The sequence below is a fragment of the Beta vulgaris genome, chromosome 1 (assembly GCF_026745355.1).
Source record: "Beta vulgaris subsp. vulgaris cultivar EL10 chromosome 1, EL10.2, whole genome shotgun sequence".
NCBI lineage: Eukaryota > Viridiplantae > Streptophyta > Magnoliopsida > Caryophyllales > Amaranthaceae > Beta > Beta vulgaris.
Window position 1 is genome coordinate 60,836,354 of NC_079202.1, and position 18,536 is coordinate 60,854,889.

The 18,536-nt window shown below is 36.0% G+C and overlaps 2 protein-coding genes across 2 annotated transcripts; both read right to left on the minus strand.

Annotated features, from left to right (window-relative positions):
* Positions 1–83: 83 nt before the first annotated feature.
* On the minus strand, positions 84–3,553 carry LOC104884326 (probable F-box protein At3g61730). The gene is made up of 8 exons (XM_010668988.4): positions 3,387–3,553; positions 2,059–2,258; positions 1,910–1,954; positions 1,609–1,776; positions 1,454–1,501; positions 1,165–1,335; positions 828–935; positions 84–662 (listed from the first exon to the last, which is right to left on the minus strand). Exons 1-8 carry the CDS (start codon positions 3,476–3,478, stop codon positions 580–582), a joined length of 915 nt encoding a protein of 304 aa, XP_010667290.1. The 5' UTR covers positions 3,479–3,553; the 3' UTR covers positions 84–579.
* Positions 3,554–5,272: 1,719 nt separating this feature from the next.
* LOC104884396 (histone-lysine N-methyltransferase ATX3) lies at positions 5,273–18,019 on the minus strand. The gene is made up of 23 exons (XM_010669061.4): positions 16,553–18,019; positions 16,388–16,443; positions 15,782–15,980; positions 15,178–15,291; positions 15,024–15,092; positions 14,867–14,935; positions 14,675–14,763; positions 14,461–14,535; positions 14,153–14,288; positions 12,027–12,102; positions 11,793–11,892; positions 11,552–11,676; positions 11,053–11,198; positions 10,749–10,853; positions 9,276–9,340; positions 8,812–9,031; positions 8,518–8,604; positions 8,263–8,319; positions 8,099–8,188; positions 7,113–7,199; positions 6,268–6,342; positions 5,853–5,953; positions 5,273–5,707 (listed from the first exon to the last, which is right to left on the minus strand). Exons 1-23 carry the CDS (start codon positions 17,405–17,407, stop codon positions 5,617–5,619), a joined length of 3,087 nt encoding a protein of 1,028 aa, XP_010667363.1. The 5' UTR covers positions 17,408–18,019; the 3' UTR covers positions 5,273–5,616.
* Positions 18,020–18,536: the final 517 nt, after the last annotated feature.

Sequence of the window (18,536 nt, forward strand, 5' to 3'; positions counted from 1 at the left end):
AATATTTGATAACATGTTGACCACGAATATGTATATATCTATAATATGCTTTGATGACATATTGAAGAACAAGAAGATTTGGGAAAAATGAATGTGATACATCCTGAATGTAGCTTATAAACAAATAAAGAGTCGACCTCTCTTTGATTTCTCTCGAAGTTTAGGGATTTTGTGTCGAATGAACGAAGAAGATTAAACTATGATAATCAGAATTACAAGGTCTTATGTGACTGAATATCTAATTGAGTAAAGCTTACTATAATAGCTAAAAATCTATAGGTCAAAAGCAATACTTGAAACCTCCCTTCTGGACTTTCAGATTTCTCTCTGTATAATAGTATAATCGTTTGTTTACTAACGTATGAGTTACTTCTTAGTTCTTAGCTACTTATATAGTTGTAATGGAAGTTGATAGATCGACTATGATTGGAGCTGGTGAAAAGGATGGACTAAGAAATGAGGATAGTGAGGTACTTCGATGAGAGTGCATATAATTGTGGGAGGAAAAGTTCTGTTTCTCAAAATTTTCAGCAGTGAGGTACTTCAATTGTGGCCTAGCTCGTATTTTTGCAGCAGGATTTACAGGAGCTGTTGAGAGACTCTTATCGCCATGATTTGGCCATCAGTTGCGGCTCTCATGACATGGAATTTGACATTTATCCCTGCAGTTTTTGCACAAAGAGAAAGCAATTGCATATTTGATTATTCCCAGTAATCAAATTCAGAAGACAGAAATGAAAAGGAAGGTATTAGAGGAAAGTAAACACAGGAAGCAATGAACTGATGATCTAATGAGTAGGAAACTAAAAGCTAAAGGCTTATATGACCTTCATTTTGTTGTAAATTGGTGTTGACTGCGACAGCATGAAGAGTGACCTTGGCCTTTGGCTGCCAGTCGTTTCGTTTTCCAATCCACGACTTTGTGTTGAAAACCGCTGCAAGATGTCAAGCTTTCAGTTCATTATCCAAAATTTGACAATGATGTACATTGGAGGAAATAATTGTAGCAGCTGCTTTATTGTCTTTTATGTCTTTGAACATTTTGGATCCTTGTTTCATGCAATATAGGTACTTTATGACATACAACAGAAGAAATTTGTTTATGCATTCATTGTATTGACTAATATCCCAAGGTATAAGAAGATTTCCAAGTTATGTTGTTACCTGCAGTGGAAGCGTCTTTGAGGTGTTTCATGTCAAATATGGCACCAGAAGCTCCATCCAGATGCTTTTTAGTCTCATGTGAACCAATTTGTGTGTAATCCCAGCTTCCATCTTGGTAATCCTCATGCAAGAATAATTCAAAGTTCCTTGCATCTAGTGTCTGCATTGTACCTGAAAGTAGCCAAAACTTAATTTTTTTATTGACCAATATCAACATATTAACACCAATACCAGCTAATCTTTTACTTGGTTTTCTTGGATTCAATGGGAGCATTATGGGGTTGCTCACCATCACATGTATCAAGGTCACAAACGGGGCAACGAACAAGCTGCAAATCTGAAAGGTCAGGTAAAGGGTTAGCTCAATAAGATAAACAGACTGTTCTGAAAAATCAAATGAAAAGTGAACATAATCTACATGACACTAGAAGGAGTTGAATATACCAGCTATCCAGATTCCAGTTTTGATGTTGGTGAGCACACACAATCCGCGGGATTGCAACATCTGTTCTAGAGTCTCCTTCTGAGGGATCCTCCGAGGAGGACAAATCAGCTTCTCGGTCACAATAGCTGCTGATGATTCTAGGAAAAATGCACCAATACGAATCCAATCTATATTTGTCCAATAAAAATGAGAGATCAGTATATAAGTGACAATCAAACTTTCAATCACTATAAGAGGTAATTATTAAAGATTTATATAACCAAATCAGGAAAAGACTTGTTTCATATGTTGTTTAGTTACCTATGTGTTTCTCCTGCTGGCGAAACAAGTAAGAGTGACTCCCATCTGCAAGGATATCACAAGCTTTTTAACACCACAGACAACTCTTGACAGTAATGATACATGCTACTGTAAGATGAAGAGGACTCTTAAGAGATTTGGTCATTTACCAAAAGCTGAGGCATAGAGTTTCTTCCACTTAAAAGACACATATCCTGGATCAGGAACCCTTAGATCGCGTAAGCAAGCGAACTTCCACACGCACTCTTCTGATAGATTCTTGTAGAACCATTTGCAAGTAGTTGCAAGCATCACCAGTGACCTTCCATCTAGGTATTTTGCTATCTCAATCCACATATCATCTTCAAACCTTGGAGTACAAATTCAAATTTTACTATAAAATTTTAGCAGTGATTTCAAATCAAATAGTTCTTGTTTGGTGAAATAATTTCATGCTGATTATATGCTGATTGAGATTTAAAGAGCTCAAATTCATCATTCAATTCAAGGATGGAGAGCATATGAAGCAGCGTCAACAGAAAATAGCTCCAGCAAGTAATTTTTCTATTTTGACTACTATGATGTCTAGCATATTGAGCTGAAACATTGTCTTCATTGACTTTAAACTAGCTTAATTAGCAGAAAATCAGTGGAATATCTGATTTTTGAGAAACTCGGAACTCTTAGCTTCTGGATTAAAAACGAAAGCCAAAATGTTCAGTGATTTATCGCAATAATATCTACTCAAAGAATTCATAAGTGAATGAAATGTGTAATTGAGCTAGTAAACTGCAAAATCAAGCGTAGTGCAAGTCATTTTGCGTATAATCAAAAGCAAAATAGGCATTAGATGAAAAATCGAAATGTTTCAGTAAGCAGAATTAATAAGTTCTCTGTTTCTTAAAGAATCCAATTAATAGTTGAGAGAAAATGGAATATAACTCGATCAATTCGCACAAATACATGTATAAGATAAGAGTATCTAAAGCAGAGTAATCACATTCATACTAGCAAATAAGTTACAGTACGCAATCAACGGAAGAAAATTCAAAATCTATATGCTTCAATCAAAGTTGTTCATTCAAAATTTCAGATAGATTCACCAGAGAATCAATCCACTAGAACAATTTCAAACTACAACACAACTTTTTTTTTTGAATTCTCAATCAAAACAGAGTACGATATTTACAGTACTTGAATCACATTGTTTTTCAAACAGCTATTAGCAATTAAGAATTAAGATCAAATTCAAAATATATGAGATTCATGATATCATCATATTAAGAAGATTAATACAATTAACTTCTTAATTTTTTATTTTCCTCAAAATCCAGCTTGCTAAATTCAAATTCAACGCAAAACTGAACTGAATTCCATAAATTCGAGCTCAAATTTCAAATTAGCAAACTGTTAAATTCAGATTAATTCTACAAGTTTCCAGCTAAAAATCACAGGAAATTATACAGAGCAACGCAATTGTTAAGAGAGAGAGAGTTACCAGGAGAAGGAAGAGCGAAGAGAGAAGAAGGAAGAAGCACGAGGAGAGTTGCAGGAGCAGATAGGATTAGTTCTCTTCAATCGTTTCGCCATTTTCTTCAGATTTTCGTTGGTTGATCAATGAATCGCAATGTTTGTTTTTGAAATGAAGTGGTTGTTTAATGGAGTTTGTATATATATAGAAAGACGCGGGAGTGAGAGAAGTCACGTACTTTTGAATGAACTCAACGGAATAACATATGCTGGTACAATTTGTTTACGTGGCTTTTCTTTTTTGAAAAGAATAAATTTGTAAAAAGAACGACGACGTTTTTGCCTACTATCTTTGCTTTTCGTCCTTTAACCCCTATTTGGTATGTTCAATACACAATTATTATTAGAATAGACGGTTTAATTCATCTAACTATTCATGTATGTTCAAGTCACTAAGGCCTGCTAAAAGTTAATACCCCTAAAGCTGGGACCTACACAGGTTAATCAATAGTTCAAACTTTTTAAAAATTATCACCCAAAGTTAAGACCTCTATCGTCAATTTTTCCTATATCTAAATTCATCTAACTATTAATCTTTCACATTTTAGGTGTAATCATACCTATAGTACGAATGAAGTATATAATAGAATAACAAGTTTTGCTATTAATGCACGCATCGCGTGCATATAAGGCTAATTTCTAATTATTAAGGCGCTTTGCACCAAAAGTTCTAGAAAGACAACATTATTTCCAAAAAGGCAAGGAAGCTTACATAGCTGCCCTACACATTAGTAGGGTACTCTAAGAGCACCATTACTCATGAGTGAAAATAAAGAATCATGACATGAATGAGAAAAAAGTGTTCTTAATCACAATTGGAAAAAAGCTCAAGAGGTGAATGGGAGTGATTGGGGCAAAAAAATGGGATGGGGTGAGTGAAATGTTGATCAGGCATGGGAGTGGGACCCACTGCCTGGTCAGCATTTCTGTATTTTTTTGCCTCACAAAAAAATTACCTCGCTGACACGTGTCAGCGCCAGTTGCAGCGTGCCATTTGTCACGCACACCACTTGTCTCCTTTTAATTGGAGAACAAAAATATAACCGTTGTAAATTTTACAACGGTTATATTTTAAAAAATATAAAATAAAAATAAAATAAAAATACCAACGGCTTTATTTTTTCAAGATCTATAAATAGAGACCCATTTTGCTATATTTTGGGCACACTTAATTTTCTCCATCTTCACTAATTTCTTCTCTTTGTTCTAACTCTTCTTAATTAAGTCTGTAATTGTCGCAAACAATGTAGCATTTTATGTATTTCGTTCTTAAAATTATATTAAAATGCCAATTGTGTCTCATATCATTAAAAACGTTAACTAATTTCGTATTTAATTACTTAATGAAAACGCTAATTACATATGCTACGTATTAATAAAAGCTAATTATGTAAATAACTTAATTATTAAAATGATAATTATAATTTTAAATTTATTAATTTAATTAATTAATAATAAAATATCAATTAGTAATGAATATTTCATATCATTAAAAAGTAAATAATAAAAATATTGTATGATGGTGGTTGGATGATGAGAGAGAAAAAGTAGTTGGATAGGGTCAAAAAAATAAAAGAGACGAAAAAGTAGTTAGGATGATTGAAAAATGATTCATGGTTAAGGAGATGATTGAGAAAAGATTGTGGGATGTTATTTTTTAGAGAGAGAAAGTTAGAAAAAGAGTGAGATAATTAAGTTTTTCACTCATGAGTAATGGTGCTCTAATACTTCGCACTTGGCCATTTCAAGAACCTATACGTTTAGACAAACCAAAAATCAAAACAACAGAACAATATGCAATATTCATAGTACAATTCACAGAACTATGCTTTTTGTAATAAAAATCAATTCCAATGGCTCTCAACTTACTTCTAGTCATTAAATCAAAGTAAAGGAGTTCAAGCTACATTTGTGGATTTATACAAGATATAATACGAGAATGGTTCAATAATTGTTATAATTACATTGAAAGAATGAACTCGTATACAAAACCATGAATAGCCATAGCTGAACCAAGCTGATAAATTTACATATTGTCACAAGAAAAAGGGGGGAGGAGAGGGAGGCCGTAATCTTCTATCAGAAGTGAAGATTCTTCCACAAGTTAGCATATGGGTCAGTTCTTCTAACTCTATCAAAACCTGTAAAACTTTTAGTTATTTTTCTCCAAGGCTTGTAAAATGGCAAAATTTGATGCTTTAATTCATGAATTTGCGGCAGTTGGGAGCTCTACAAAGGCAAGGGACTTTTGAGTCATCCCGTTCATCAGGATCAAACAAGTAATCATATCTGCAAGAGAAAGGGGATTAAAATGAGAACTACACTCGTAATTTATTGATCAAATTTTAACACAAACAGCAGGAAGTACTTCGAGTAAATAAGCAAACTGGAAAACCAACGAGCAAAACTAGTGAAAGCAAGGAAGATTACGTACGTGAGTTCTGCACCAGCAGGAACGTTAGTCTTGGCAATTAGCACAATTCGGCTCTCCTGATGACCGACACTCATAATCCGAGCATAGCAGTTGGGCATACACTGTGCACATTGAAATAACATGATCTCATCAGGTTATACTTGGATGATTCATACATACTTGAATATTTTCTAGTGAAGGGGTAGATATATGAAGCAATCACAAAGTTCTGTCCAAAAGGGAGGAAATGATTTGGACGTGAACTGTTTGGATGAGTTACCAAGCTGACTAGCTCAGCCAACCGAAACCACAACATTTAGAATCAGATTATGAATGAACTCATTGCCTCAAATACTGGCAGTAGGGATAATCTTGGTGAGATTTTTTTTAAAGAAAGAGCCAAATTCAATACTAATAGAGAGGAACATGAGCTTACGGAGTGGTTGATTAGGCGAGCAATGTTTCCTTTGTTGGTAGCATCGATTACTACATCTTCACTGATCTTAAACAGCTGTATAAACAAGCGAACATTAGATAGACCAGCAATATCCATTTCTATCCAAAACCGACAGGTGATATATAATGATAGATTTCCCTAAAGCAACAAGAAAAAAAAATATAGATAAAGCGAACCAAAATGTGGATAGGAGCGAATTTAATACATCACTACGTGGACCTCCTTCATCAATTCCCAGCTTGCCATATGAAATACTAAAATATTCATAGGGGAAATATGAAAATGGTACAGTTTCAGGTGCACATATATCTTGGTGAAGGCATGCCCGCTTATTTTGTTATTTAATTAGAATCACCAATCGCTAAAGCTTAGAAGGCAAAAGGTATTGATTGACACACGTTCATTGCAGATAAATCATACTCTCTATCTACACAGATGTCCAATAACAGTTGTCACATTACCTTAGTATATAGTATTGGTTATAATTCGATTTCCATATATGGCACCACGTACAGGATCTTTTTTGAAATATTATGACATACCCCTTTTTCTTAAGCAATCATATCCTTATAAGACTGAAGACACCATAAAACAATTTACCCCTACTCTGAGTACACACATTGCTCAAGGGATGCAGCTATTATATACAGTTACACACTATAAAAATAGACAACAGTTTATCTAACACCGCAAAGATAATAGAAATTAGAGTCTCACCCACCACCCAAAGCCTCACCAAAAGAAAAAAAGGGAGAAAGGGAAAACGGAAAGGAGGTGGGTCAAACAACAATAGCTGAGAATGCAGATAAATGATTTCCACTTACATAGCAATCTTTTCCTTCTACACGATACTGTGCCTCTCTCAAATCAGCAACACTGCGCCTCACCTGTTCACCACGATACTCAAGGACCTGAAAAGCAAGATTCAGTGTCAGCCAATGTGCATTTTACCCGAATTATTTATATAAAACATGAAAAACCTTCTCCCCCTTTCAAGGATCCAGCATGCAACAAGAAAATAACTTGGCAACAGTTAAGAAATGGCCAAACGGGCCAAATCAGGCTCAGCCCCCAGAAACCAGCCTAGTTTTGGTTCAGCTAATCCTGATACCCGGAAGCCCAACCCTTAAAATCACATTTATTAAATGTGCTACCCACAAAAATACACCAGTCTAGGAGACTCGACCATAGTCCAGGCCCTATGAACTAGCCCAGTCGAACAGTCCAATATTTCTAAGTTTCATAAAACATTCTCCTTATTGCCCTTCTTACTTTTTTCCTCCTCCATCTTCAATCATTACCTCATTTTTTACACACTTGACACTTCATGTAGCATACACTTCTCTCTCCTTTTCTTGTTTCATTTGATGATGTAACCCAGTTCCAACAATTGCTGTGTTTCCCCAAAAAAAAAAGGGAATTTATTTCTGTAACTAGGTATTACTATAGTTACTCCTCTCCAATTGATTTCAAGATAGATAAGATACCACAGAAAGTAAACAGGTCTACTCTTTAATCAACCATAAAATATAATATAGTTGCATAAATAAAACCAAAAATAAGACAAAATCCACGACTAGCATTCCTTAGTCTGTATGCAAGGAGGGCGAAAGCAAAATTCCGGGTTTGGGCTCACTGGACTGAAGATATTTTAATAGTAGATAAATAAAAAACACTAGGCCAAGCATCTAAACATTAGCATCTAATGCCTATTGGTATTTCCCAAAGTTGCTCAAAACAATTATACGAGATTTAAGCTTGAGCAAACTAGAGCAAACTAGAGCAAATGCGCTAAATATTTCCACAATACCATGTCTCCTTCATGAATGCTCCGACGTGCAAAGAGGCCCCATCCATGTATTCCAGATTTCCCAAAACAAACCCGCTGGTTTTCTGTATTCTGTTCCATTAAAAGTATTAGTTAGAAATTCAAACATAAGCCTTAGCAATCTAACACTGAAAGAAGAAGCTTGCCTGTAACTGACGAAGGCGCTCCTTGAACGAAGACAACTGTTTTGCATGATTAACGTCCTGCACAGGAAAACAGGAAAACATAGACATTTATCAAGCTAGCCATCTGAAGCAGGATTCTAGTGATACATCAATGAAAAACTCAAACACCAAAAAGGGAGCCGTAGAGGAAATAAAGTGGAAGATAAAATGCATAACCGGACCCATCTAGAAAAGACAGAATTGAAAACAAAGAAGTCAACAGAGCGCAAAAAGTACCCTGAAAGAATTCAAACTATCAATCTTTGCAATATCATGATGGATTGGCCCGATTAATCGATGGAATATTGGATCTCTGCCTGCTTCCTAATATTACCCAAAAAAGAAAAGATAAGTGAATAACATGAGCAAAAGTGACCTGTGTTAGCTAAATAGCAGATTATCCTAGTATTTAAAACACAAAAAAAAAGCTCTTAACTAAGGGCTAGAAGCCCAGAATAGCAGAATGTATCTACTTTACTCAGAGACATGCAGATTAAAAAGCAAGACATACAATGAGTAAACTGAAAATACCTTATTTTTGGACCTAGTATACATCCGGCACCTTGCAGCAGATAGAGGATCATATTGATCAGATTTTGAAGGCATGGGGTCAGGGAGTTCAATTCTTTTAGAAATGAGCCTTGAACCTTTGAAGCTTCTACCTTGCTTATGGTCTTGAAGCAACAATCGAGTAGAGAAAATATCCCCTTCTGGAGTTTGCACAACTAACACAGCATCTGGATTAGGGTTCCTAAAACAAAATACACAGCATTAAGAACACTGCAATACTATTACCCCTGAAAGGTCTATGTTATGTTAATTGACCATTCCAAGAGACACAGTGCACCGAATCTGAAACCTAAATTCATTCCAGAGAAGTTCAAGAAAGATATGCACCACATGCTAGAAATGGTGCGATTCATAGAGAAAAATTGCATAGAATATGAATTTCTGGATTAAAGATAAACCACACAAAAGAAAACCATAGAAATTACCTGTGAAAAGCACAATATGACACCTTTCTTGTCACCTGTACTCCATTATTCTCCATACAGTGTAGCTGCAAGAAGCATTCACAAGGATCTTAAGGTGATACGGGTAGATATTTGAGCCAATCAATATACACTAAAATAAGAGATTGAGAACGAGTCTAGAAGTATTGGCCCACACAATGCAATTATATTGATTAGTCAATATAAGCTTACCCAAACTACCAAACTGCATACCACTTACCACCAATATAGATGGTTTTCAGCAGCACAAAGTATACAGAAAAACATTTACCACATAAATTCACACTATAACTATCACAAGAATGAATAAACAAAACCTAATTTCATAATCCCACCAAGTATCTTCCAGCTTTGTGTTAGGAGAATGAAAGCAAGGCAAAATAAGACCAAACAGGCATAGCTCTATCAGATTTTTAAAGAGGAACTTTATGATCCCTCCATCCCAAAATGAATTTCACAATTTGGTTTGACATATAGATAAAAAAAATTGTTAAACGTAAATATAAATATTCTTAAGATGATATAGAGGGAAAAAAACAGTAAGCGAATACTGTTGGGATGGAGACAAAAAGGGGCCGATGTGATGGAGAGGAAAGGAAAACTTACTTCAAATAGAAAAGTGAGGTTTATTCTATAAGTTATAACACCCCGTAAAGGACCATGTGAAGTCTATTTAAAGTTTAAATGGGAAGGTTCATTTATTTTTAAAAGAATTAATCAATGAAAAACAGGATACTAGTGAACCAACAAGACAAAATAAAAAGATAAGCAAAATGGAAAAATATTTCTGGCAGGTGATAACGCGGCATGTGCCTGCAGATAAGCAAAAATTATCCCTCTCCCACAAGGATAGAAACAGAGCATGGACCTTAAAATTCTAGACTAGTTGTAACAATGTAACCTACAATACTCTAAACTCTTCAATTTAACTCAAACATTCAAGTCCGATTCTCGATACTATGACATGGGTAGTAGACACTTTGACATTTCATATTGAGAAAAATTCATGGAAATTTTTTTGTAAATTAACTGAGTAGGACACTTGGACATGTAGCCTTATCCGATAAGCGCATCCAAGTCCGAAAGACATAGGTTGTTACTTATAACTGTAGACTGTAGTGAAATTGAGGTGCTTTGTCAAGTGAGATAATGAAATTAATTGCGAGTAAGGACTTTAAATTTGTTTTGTCGTATAGATGACATAATTCATTATTTCACATCGATATGCAAGTTCTAGCAGGCTGTCATTCATATATGTGGAGCTCAAGTGTCTGGTCGCACCAAAACACAAGCCACTATTTAATTCCTAGGTTCACCTTCCAATTTCGCTACAAAGATTGAACACCTGAGGTGTTTACTTTAGCCGTAGGACATGTAATGAATATGATTAACCACTTAAGCAGTAAGCACTCTCCCCCACAGCCACCAGTTGAAAATGACAGGGAAAAAACTTACTTCCATGCAATACCCTGCCCTTGCTGCACATGTGGCATGATAATAGGTAGCACATTTGCAGCATTGAATGCAGGATCCATGAATCTGCTTACATATTACGCATTTCTGCAACCATCCAAAAGGCATATTCAGCAAAGCAGATCAACTATCCAACAATGTTGTTAATGATGATAAAAATTATAACATTGCATCCTCTAGCCCAAAACAAAGAGTGCTCCTAGCTAGGGACCAGTGATTTGAAAGACGAAAGAAAATAAAAAATAAAAATACTAGGGAAGAAAAGGAAAGAGAGAAGTAATAATGCCTTCACAAATGAGTTCATTGAAATTCTCAATATCCCCATTGCCGGTTCCATTATTTCATGATCTAGGAAAGCAACTTCAGGTTGAAACCAAGCACACGTGACATGAACCCATAATGTATCAACGTCAGTAGGCTTCAGAGCACCTCCTGTGGAAAAGAATAACCAAAAAAGGTGGTATTAAAAAATTAGGAAATCTGCAACAACAAAAAGTTACTAAAAAGCCACATATATAGTTGGATGATAGAGAACTTCCAACTTATTGAAAAATTAATATAGCATAATAAACTTCCAAATGGAAACTACGGAGATAGAAAGGCAACAACAAACAGAAAAACCACTGATTCACAACTGTTCCTTATTTTTCCCATTGAAAAAGCTCAGTTCCTACTTCCTAGCATGGGCTACCAAAAATTACAAGTATATGCCCCAAGTGTAAAGAAGATTCTTGGAAAACAGTGAAGCTTCTCAGCCAATTAGCTAATGAAGTTTAGAAGCATGCCTTTAACAGGACAAAGACAGCACTCTCTCTTGACATCAGGAATTTCACAAGCTCTGCAAACCCAAGATGTGAAATCTTGAACATTTTTGGCTCCATAGCATTCTTGGTGAACAGCTATTTGACACCTAGCCAACAGTAGGAATTTATTATATTTTGCACATGCTGTACAAGTTAAAAATAATGAACTCATGTATCTAGACAGGAAAGTGAGTAGAAAGATCATAGCATAGGACACACCCACCTGTCACAAATTATAATTTTATTGTAATCCCAGTCCTCAACCCATCGACATACGGCACAACGTTCTGTTGTCCATTTTGCATAAACTGGTTCATACTTTGCTGGGTATAAGAGAAATATATGAGCCTCATTAAGACACGAACTAGGACTATTCATAGATTGCACGATACTGCTAACGAATGACAATGATGCACATAGTTGTGGAGCATTTTTCATAATCAAAGAAAATAATCACCTCTCAAAAAGCCAAATAATTTTGACTTATCCAGCTTTTGAGATTCACAAGCAGCACTCGCTCCAAAATCTGTGAGCTGGCGGGGAAAAAAAACTAGTGTCACTACAGTACAACCTTAAACATGTCATGAACCTTCAAAGAAAAGATAAAATCCATAGAGCATCTGTAAATTTGCTGATTCTTGGTTCCTTTGGTGAAATTTTAATAAACACCAATGCAACAAAAAATATTCCCATGCAGATGAGTCTCAAAATTCTTAAGGATAGAAAGACACTGATAGAAATCTGAATTATATGCTTCCAACAAAAGTAAATCATCCATTCAGCATATCCTCCAATACTAGGCTAGTGATTAATTGAATATAAAAGGAACAATAAAGCACAACTGCATAAGTAATACACATAAGAAGATTCTTTACCAGTTTATTTTAAAAATTTTAGAAGGGAAGGGGAGAACAGGGAAGGAAAAAGATTTTATTCAGACAGAAGATGAAGGGAGGGGAAGGAAATGAACCGCTCTGATTTTATGTGGAAAAAAGTGATACGTTGCTTGAACTTATTCTTGCTTCCTATTTTTTCCCTACTAAGGATGAGGACTTGGCAGCATAATAGCACGAGCATATTTGCTTCATTGCTTGAAGTTATCACTCAGCACTTCACACTCTCTCTATCCTTAGTAGGGTCATAAAAACTGGAACCCCCAAGAACCTCTCAAAGATCCTAATTCTGAAACTGCCTACAGAATTTCTCCCTTGGAAGCAGAATTCAAGTCTCAACACTTCAACTTCATCAAAGCATAAAATTCTCGTCATTCTCTCCTCAAAATCATCTCTGCCACCATTGTCACCACCATCTTGGCATCTTAGCATCAGCCCTCGGTTCTCCAACCTCAAAACTTCTTCAACCACCTCCCCTCTCTCCCCTACATAATCATCACCTCTGCCACGTTGACCTCTCTCTCCACCAACATGACAGCCATCTCAGCAACAGCCCTTGATTCTCCAATCACAGCTCAAGACATCTTCGACCACCTCCCCCTCTCTCTGCTGAATTGGCACAGCCTTTGCTGCATAGTTTGCATTAATGATTCCAAGTGCCGCAACCAAATTGCATCAGAACTGTCTTAAGTTCACTGAATGTTGTCCTCCAGAAAATCTCTTTGTTCTAGTGAGAAGTTGCAGTTTTAGTAAAAAAAAATCTGTTTAGATTTCAGGTAATATTAGAAACCCTGATGACCGACAGTGGGACTCAGGAATTCTGTTTTGGATCCACAGAAGGAGATAGGGAGGGAGCAGTGAGAAAGTGACAATAAACTTTAGTGCAAGACTTTGAAAAGATTTTCTTATTATGACAAGGAAAATAAATTCCTCCTATTCCCCCACCACAAATACCTCACCCAAGTAAGTTATTATCCAAAAATAACAAAAGAAACCTCCCTTTTGCCTCATCCAATCAATCTAATTGTTATCCAAACATGGAAAATAAACCCTTCACTTCCCCTTCCTCCAATCCTACTACCAAACCCAGCTGTTAATTTTACAACATAAAGCATGATGAGGAAACGAGAACCTAAGCCATTACATCCACATTATTATTTCTTAACTTTCAAAAGTAAACTAAAACTTAATAGACTTAACAATTTCCAAAGCTCCAAGAGTGACAGATATAAGTTCAATGATGTCATATTACTTGGTAAAAAGGAGGTTATAAATGTATAAGGAAAAAAAAAAGTAACAAATATAAGCAACAATCCAAAAGCTGGCCACAGAAGAATGCTAGCTTAACATGCCTAAACCAAACACCCAAAGTTAATTGATAAGGATGCTCCAGTCCCAAGAAATCAGACAGCTACAAGCTGCAGTTGCAAAGCATAGGCTGCACATGATGGTACATATGCATAAGCACTCAAACACACATATACCATGGTCATATATGTTCAGATAAATGAAAGATACTCCAAAATAGCAAAATCTGAATCTAGAGATAGTGCATATCCATTACTATTAGTTGATAATTATAAACAAATAGAGCAAGTGATACTAATACTGTGACACATTGGTAAATGCAAGATAACCAAATTTTAATTTTTTTTACATTTTTTGTTTAAAGCAGAAAAGGCTGCCGTACCCATTGATGCAAGGTGATCATGGAGCCTTTGACTTTCACACTATACTTCCATTTCTTTGCTCTACAGCCTGTGTGCTTTTCCCATTCACTTAATGACTGCTTTCTTGTCCCACATTTACCACACTTACACACAACCCTGAAGGAAACAGAATAGCACAAATAGTCATCAAATAAAAGCAAGTTTTGTCAATCAAGGAACAGGAACAATCTACAATCCCACCTGCCAATCCAATGGCAGAAAGAAGTTACAAAAGAAAAAAGAACATCAAGGGAATATAGTAAATCTTTTTCTATTCTTCAGGACTTACAAATGAAGGCTTGGAATATATGCTCCTTCCATACCATTGCACAAAACAGTTACCTCAGCAGGCGGCACTGGTTGTCTACATTAGTCAATGCACTAATTAGTCTCAGCAATTTTTCTTCAATATAGGCAACTGTACAGGAGTGCCAGAAAAGACAGCACTTATGATAATAACATCAACAACAAAATATATAGAAACCAGGACAGCATGCACACACCTGATTTCAGGTACTACTATTGTATACGATGGCTCAAATGCAAACTTTGGCTTGCAATCAGGGCAGTAGTACTCAGCATCTTCCAGATCCTTCAATTAAAAGAAAAAAAAAAAAAAAACCTTTCAGCACAGTCCTTTGCTAGATATACGCACCAGGTCCAGTTAACACAACAGAAGCATGGAGAACACAGACCTTGAGATTTTTGCCACAAATTTCAGCACATTCAGCATGCACCCAAACATCGCAGCCATCGCAACACACCTATGCAAGGAACAAAACTCAATTTCAGGTTATTGAACTAACCCAAAAGGGGAGCATCATGAATCAAAACAGAATTGCAGAGCCTCACCCAACTGCCACCATCAGAATGGTGCCAGATCTTCTTGCACACACCACAGTACTGCTTTGACTTCAGTAACTGCATCAAAATTGATATTTAATAACATTTCAAATTCCTAATACATCCTTCCAATAAAATAAAAAAGATCAGCTCTGTATAAAACCTTGACACAATGTTTACACAGCAACCGGCCTTGATGGGAAATAAATGATTTATACGAGAGAACCAAACCACATCCACTGCAAGGGCGTGTATCTCTCTTCTTCTCATGAACATCCTGAAAAAAGATCTTAATATGAATATCACCAAAAGTAAGCAAAACTAATCATATCAAGCAGCACAGGAACCAATTCCTTATCATTCACTTAGTAAAGGCAGATTAGCATACCCAAAAGGACACATCCAAATTACAACTTCACAAGATTTAATTGCACCAAGCCCGCGTAAAAGAAAGGGTAAACAAAGTAAGAAATGAAAAGACATGAACATATCGGCTAGACAGCCTTGCAGCTTACGGTGCACCTTGCAGCCCTTCTGTAAAAAGGAATTCCATTGATACAAAAACAATTCAAGAAAGCTGCCAATATGTCATAGTTGATAGTTAGGCATGGGAGATATGTTATTCAAGGCATACACCTGGAAGGAAAGGCTAATAAGCAATGCAAATTATATCAAATTGCTCCATAAGCAATGACATCGACATTCAGCACTTTCTCAAATTTAAAACATCTACCAAAATGAACACAAAAAATGTTTAGTGTACATGCCTGGCATTGGGAAGAACAATCTTGAAGATGGTTGGAGCCAGTTGCCTCGTGAAACCCATGAGGGTTGGCGTCATAAACAGTTGATGTTACCATTCCCAACTGCCCATCCATAAACCCTTGCTCTGCCAAAAGGGCCTCCTCAATGGCCATTCTAAAATCAGTCGGCTTACTTTTATGCAAATCAGTCTGCGCCTGAAATCTGAATATATAGTGAAAAGCACAGTGAACCTCGCAGCGTCTCAAATTGGCAATGTTTCTCAACTCCTTCTCACCATTAAATATCCTTAATTTTATGTTGTTTTAATCACAAAATAACTTATGCTATTCGAACCCACCAGCGAACAGCATTATAGTAACCATAAACGGATCACATGCAAAATTGTTCACTTTCAAGATATGACCAAAGCTCCAAGCAAGTAGTATGAGATTAAACACTAAACCAGAGTATCCTACTATTTAATGAAGAACATAACATCACAACATCATACCTGTATCATGAGTTTACTGATAAAACAAAATTTTCGGGGTTGATATCAATTGAACTCGAGTAGTCATGTTAAGCAAAAAAATTGACAATAAATTTCAACAAGATTTTTGAAAACTTACCTGTCTAGGTATTCGAGAAATGGAAAAATCATTCCGCCTTTAAGCCACGAGTAATCCTGATTGTTATCACCAATAAAAACATGAAAAGGTTTAAAATCTAGGCAGCCATATAACTATAATGTCGTTTTATTTCAATTAATATGAATAGAGATATGAGAAGCTCACCCTTTGCTTTCCATTCTTCGAATAACCAAAGTACATTACACATATAGCACCAGGTATACACGAACTCAAAACCGCCTCAGGTGCTTGCAACATTGGATCAATTACAATGGCAGGCCAAGCAGGGTATCTCTTCCCTGATTTTGCCCACACTATATCCCCCAAAGCAAAGTCCTGCGGTCCATAAATCGCTTTCTTCTGTTTCACCTTGGTCCTTAACCCTCTCCCTACACACTTGTCACTAGTAAGAGGCACAGCCACCGGCATATAATCCTTATTCGCGACGAAAGCTGAAGAATTCCACCCATTTATCGAAGGTTTACTATACAAAAAATCATTCATCATCCCATCCTCTTCTGTGTCCTGACAATAAGGATGATACTTATAGCTAGGCAACTTTAGTTTCTCCTCCTTAAACTCCTTTTTAACCAAATATGGGCTGAAATTCGAACCTTCTAGCTTATTCTTCTTATTATCCCGTCTTTTCAGATAAATTTCATGTAAACCTGACTCAATATCAGCAAATTTGGACTTACTATCCTTCTTTAAACCAGCAACACAGTCACTAAACCTAGAAGGCAATGTCGGAACCCGCCCTCTCGATGTTTTTCTTGAATACACAGCAACAGTCTTCGAATCCGACTCCGTTTCTTCCCCAAAAGATGAACCACCCTCTGTGTAAGATGAGCTCATTGCGGCATTACTCTCATTCTGAGTGTAACCGTAAGTAAGTGTTGCAGTTCTTCGCTTCTTAAGATGCACAGAAACTCCATTATCATCTTCTTCAATTCCAGAATCCTCAAAATCACATCGTTTAAGATCAGGCATTTCAAAATTAGATGGTCGTTTAACAATCATCTCTTCCCTAAAGTCATCGATTGTAAGAAAAAAATTAGGATTTCAATTCCCAATTTCAGACTGTTCCTAAAACCCTATTATCACCAATCAAAAACCTCAAAACAAAAAATAAAAAATTGAATTCGGAATAAAATCAAAGCTTCACTGGTTTCCAATTGCTCGAAAAGAGGGGGGAAATCGTCGAAATTCACGGGAAAACAAACCCTAATTGAAAATCCCCGAATTAACACACGAAATCAACCAAAACATGCAATCAAATTGTTGAACAATTGGACGAAAATTCGACGGAAAATCTGAAATATGAAACAAATTCAATTGTAAAGTTTGAAAATTTGTTGGATGAAATTAATATCGGAAAAGTGAATCGGAGGAGAGAGAAAGAGAGAAGTGTGAAATTCCAGAAAGAGAGGAGAGAGAGAAAAAAGATTAGAGAGTAGTTGAGGCGGATAAAATTGGAAGGAAAGAAAAGCAAATATTTATTTAGGGGGTTTTATAGTAATTGGATAATTTGGCGATATTAATTATTATGTGGGAATTTAATTAATTTGATTAAAAGTGTTGGGGCGCGAGGGATTAGGGGTTGTTTGTTTGGCTCCAAAAAAAATTGAGGTGGGGAAAAATATGAATTTTGAAAGTCGAAATTGAGGAAGTGGAGAAAAAGGGTTAAGGGAGGAAGAGAAAAAGGTTTTTCGGGTGGGTTGCCTTGCCAAACAAGGTTGGAATTTTGGGGGCTCATGCTTGGATTTGTGGGCCTTTTTTGTTTTTATGGCATGCAATTGGATGTTGGAGGCTATGGTACAATCTAGAGAACAATTGCTCAGCTTTAATGGTTCCACCGAGGAGTGTAAATAGAATGCGAAAAGTATAAAAATTAAAGTTTAATTCAGTTTAGTTTAAATTTGTTGGACTAATTAAACTCAAATTTTTTTAGTCCAAATGTTTTTAGGAAAAGGACTCACCCTTTAGAAGTCTAATACGTCAAACACATTAAAAAAAAATAACACATAATATACTAGTATATGTTGCAAGCGATGCGTGCGTGACATTGTATGTTGGTGATTTCGGAGGAAATTTTAATTTAATTGTCGTTCAAGTAATATCGTTCTATTTTATGTTTTTACTGGTGCAG

Bases quoted from the DNA above. Each gene is read 5' to 3' on its own strand.
- LOC104884396 (XM_010669061.4), bottom strand. From the start codon at position 17,407: ATGATTGTTAAACGACCATCTAATTTTGAAATGCCTGATCTTAAACGA. The intron at 15,292-15,781 runs GCATGTACACTA...ATCTTTTTTCAG, and splicing joins ATTGTTCTTCCCAATGCCAG to GATGTTCATGAGAAGAAGAG. The intron at 14,289-14,460 runs GTAAGTCCTGAA...TGTTTCCTTCAG, and splicing joins TATATTCCAAGCCTTCATTT to GGTTGTGTGTAAGTGTGGTA.
- LOC104884326 (XM_010668988.4), bottom strand. From the start codon at position 3,478: ATGGCGAAACGATTGAAGAGAACTAATCCTATCTGCTCCTGCAACTCT. The intron at 936-1,164 runs GTAACAACATAA...GACATCTTGCAG, and splicing joins CAAAGACGCTTCCACTGCAG to CGGTTTTCAACACAAAGTCG. The intron at 663-827 runs GTCATATAAGCC...CAAAAACTGCAG, and splicing joins CAATTTACAACAAAATGAAG to GGATAAATGTCAAATTCCAT.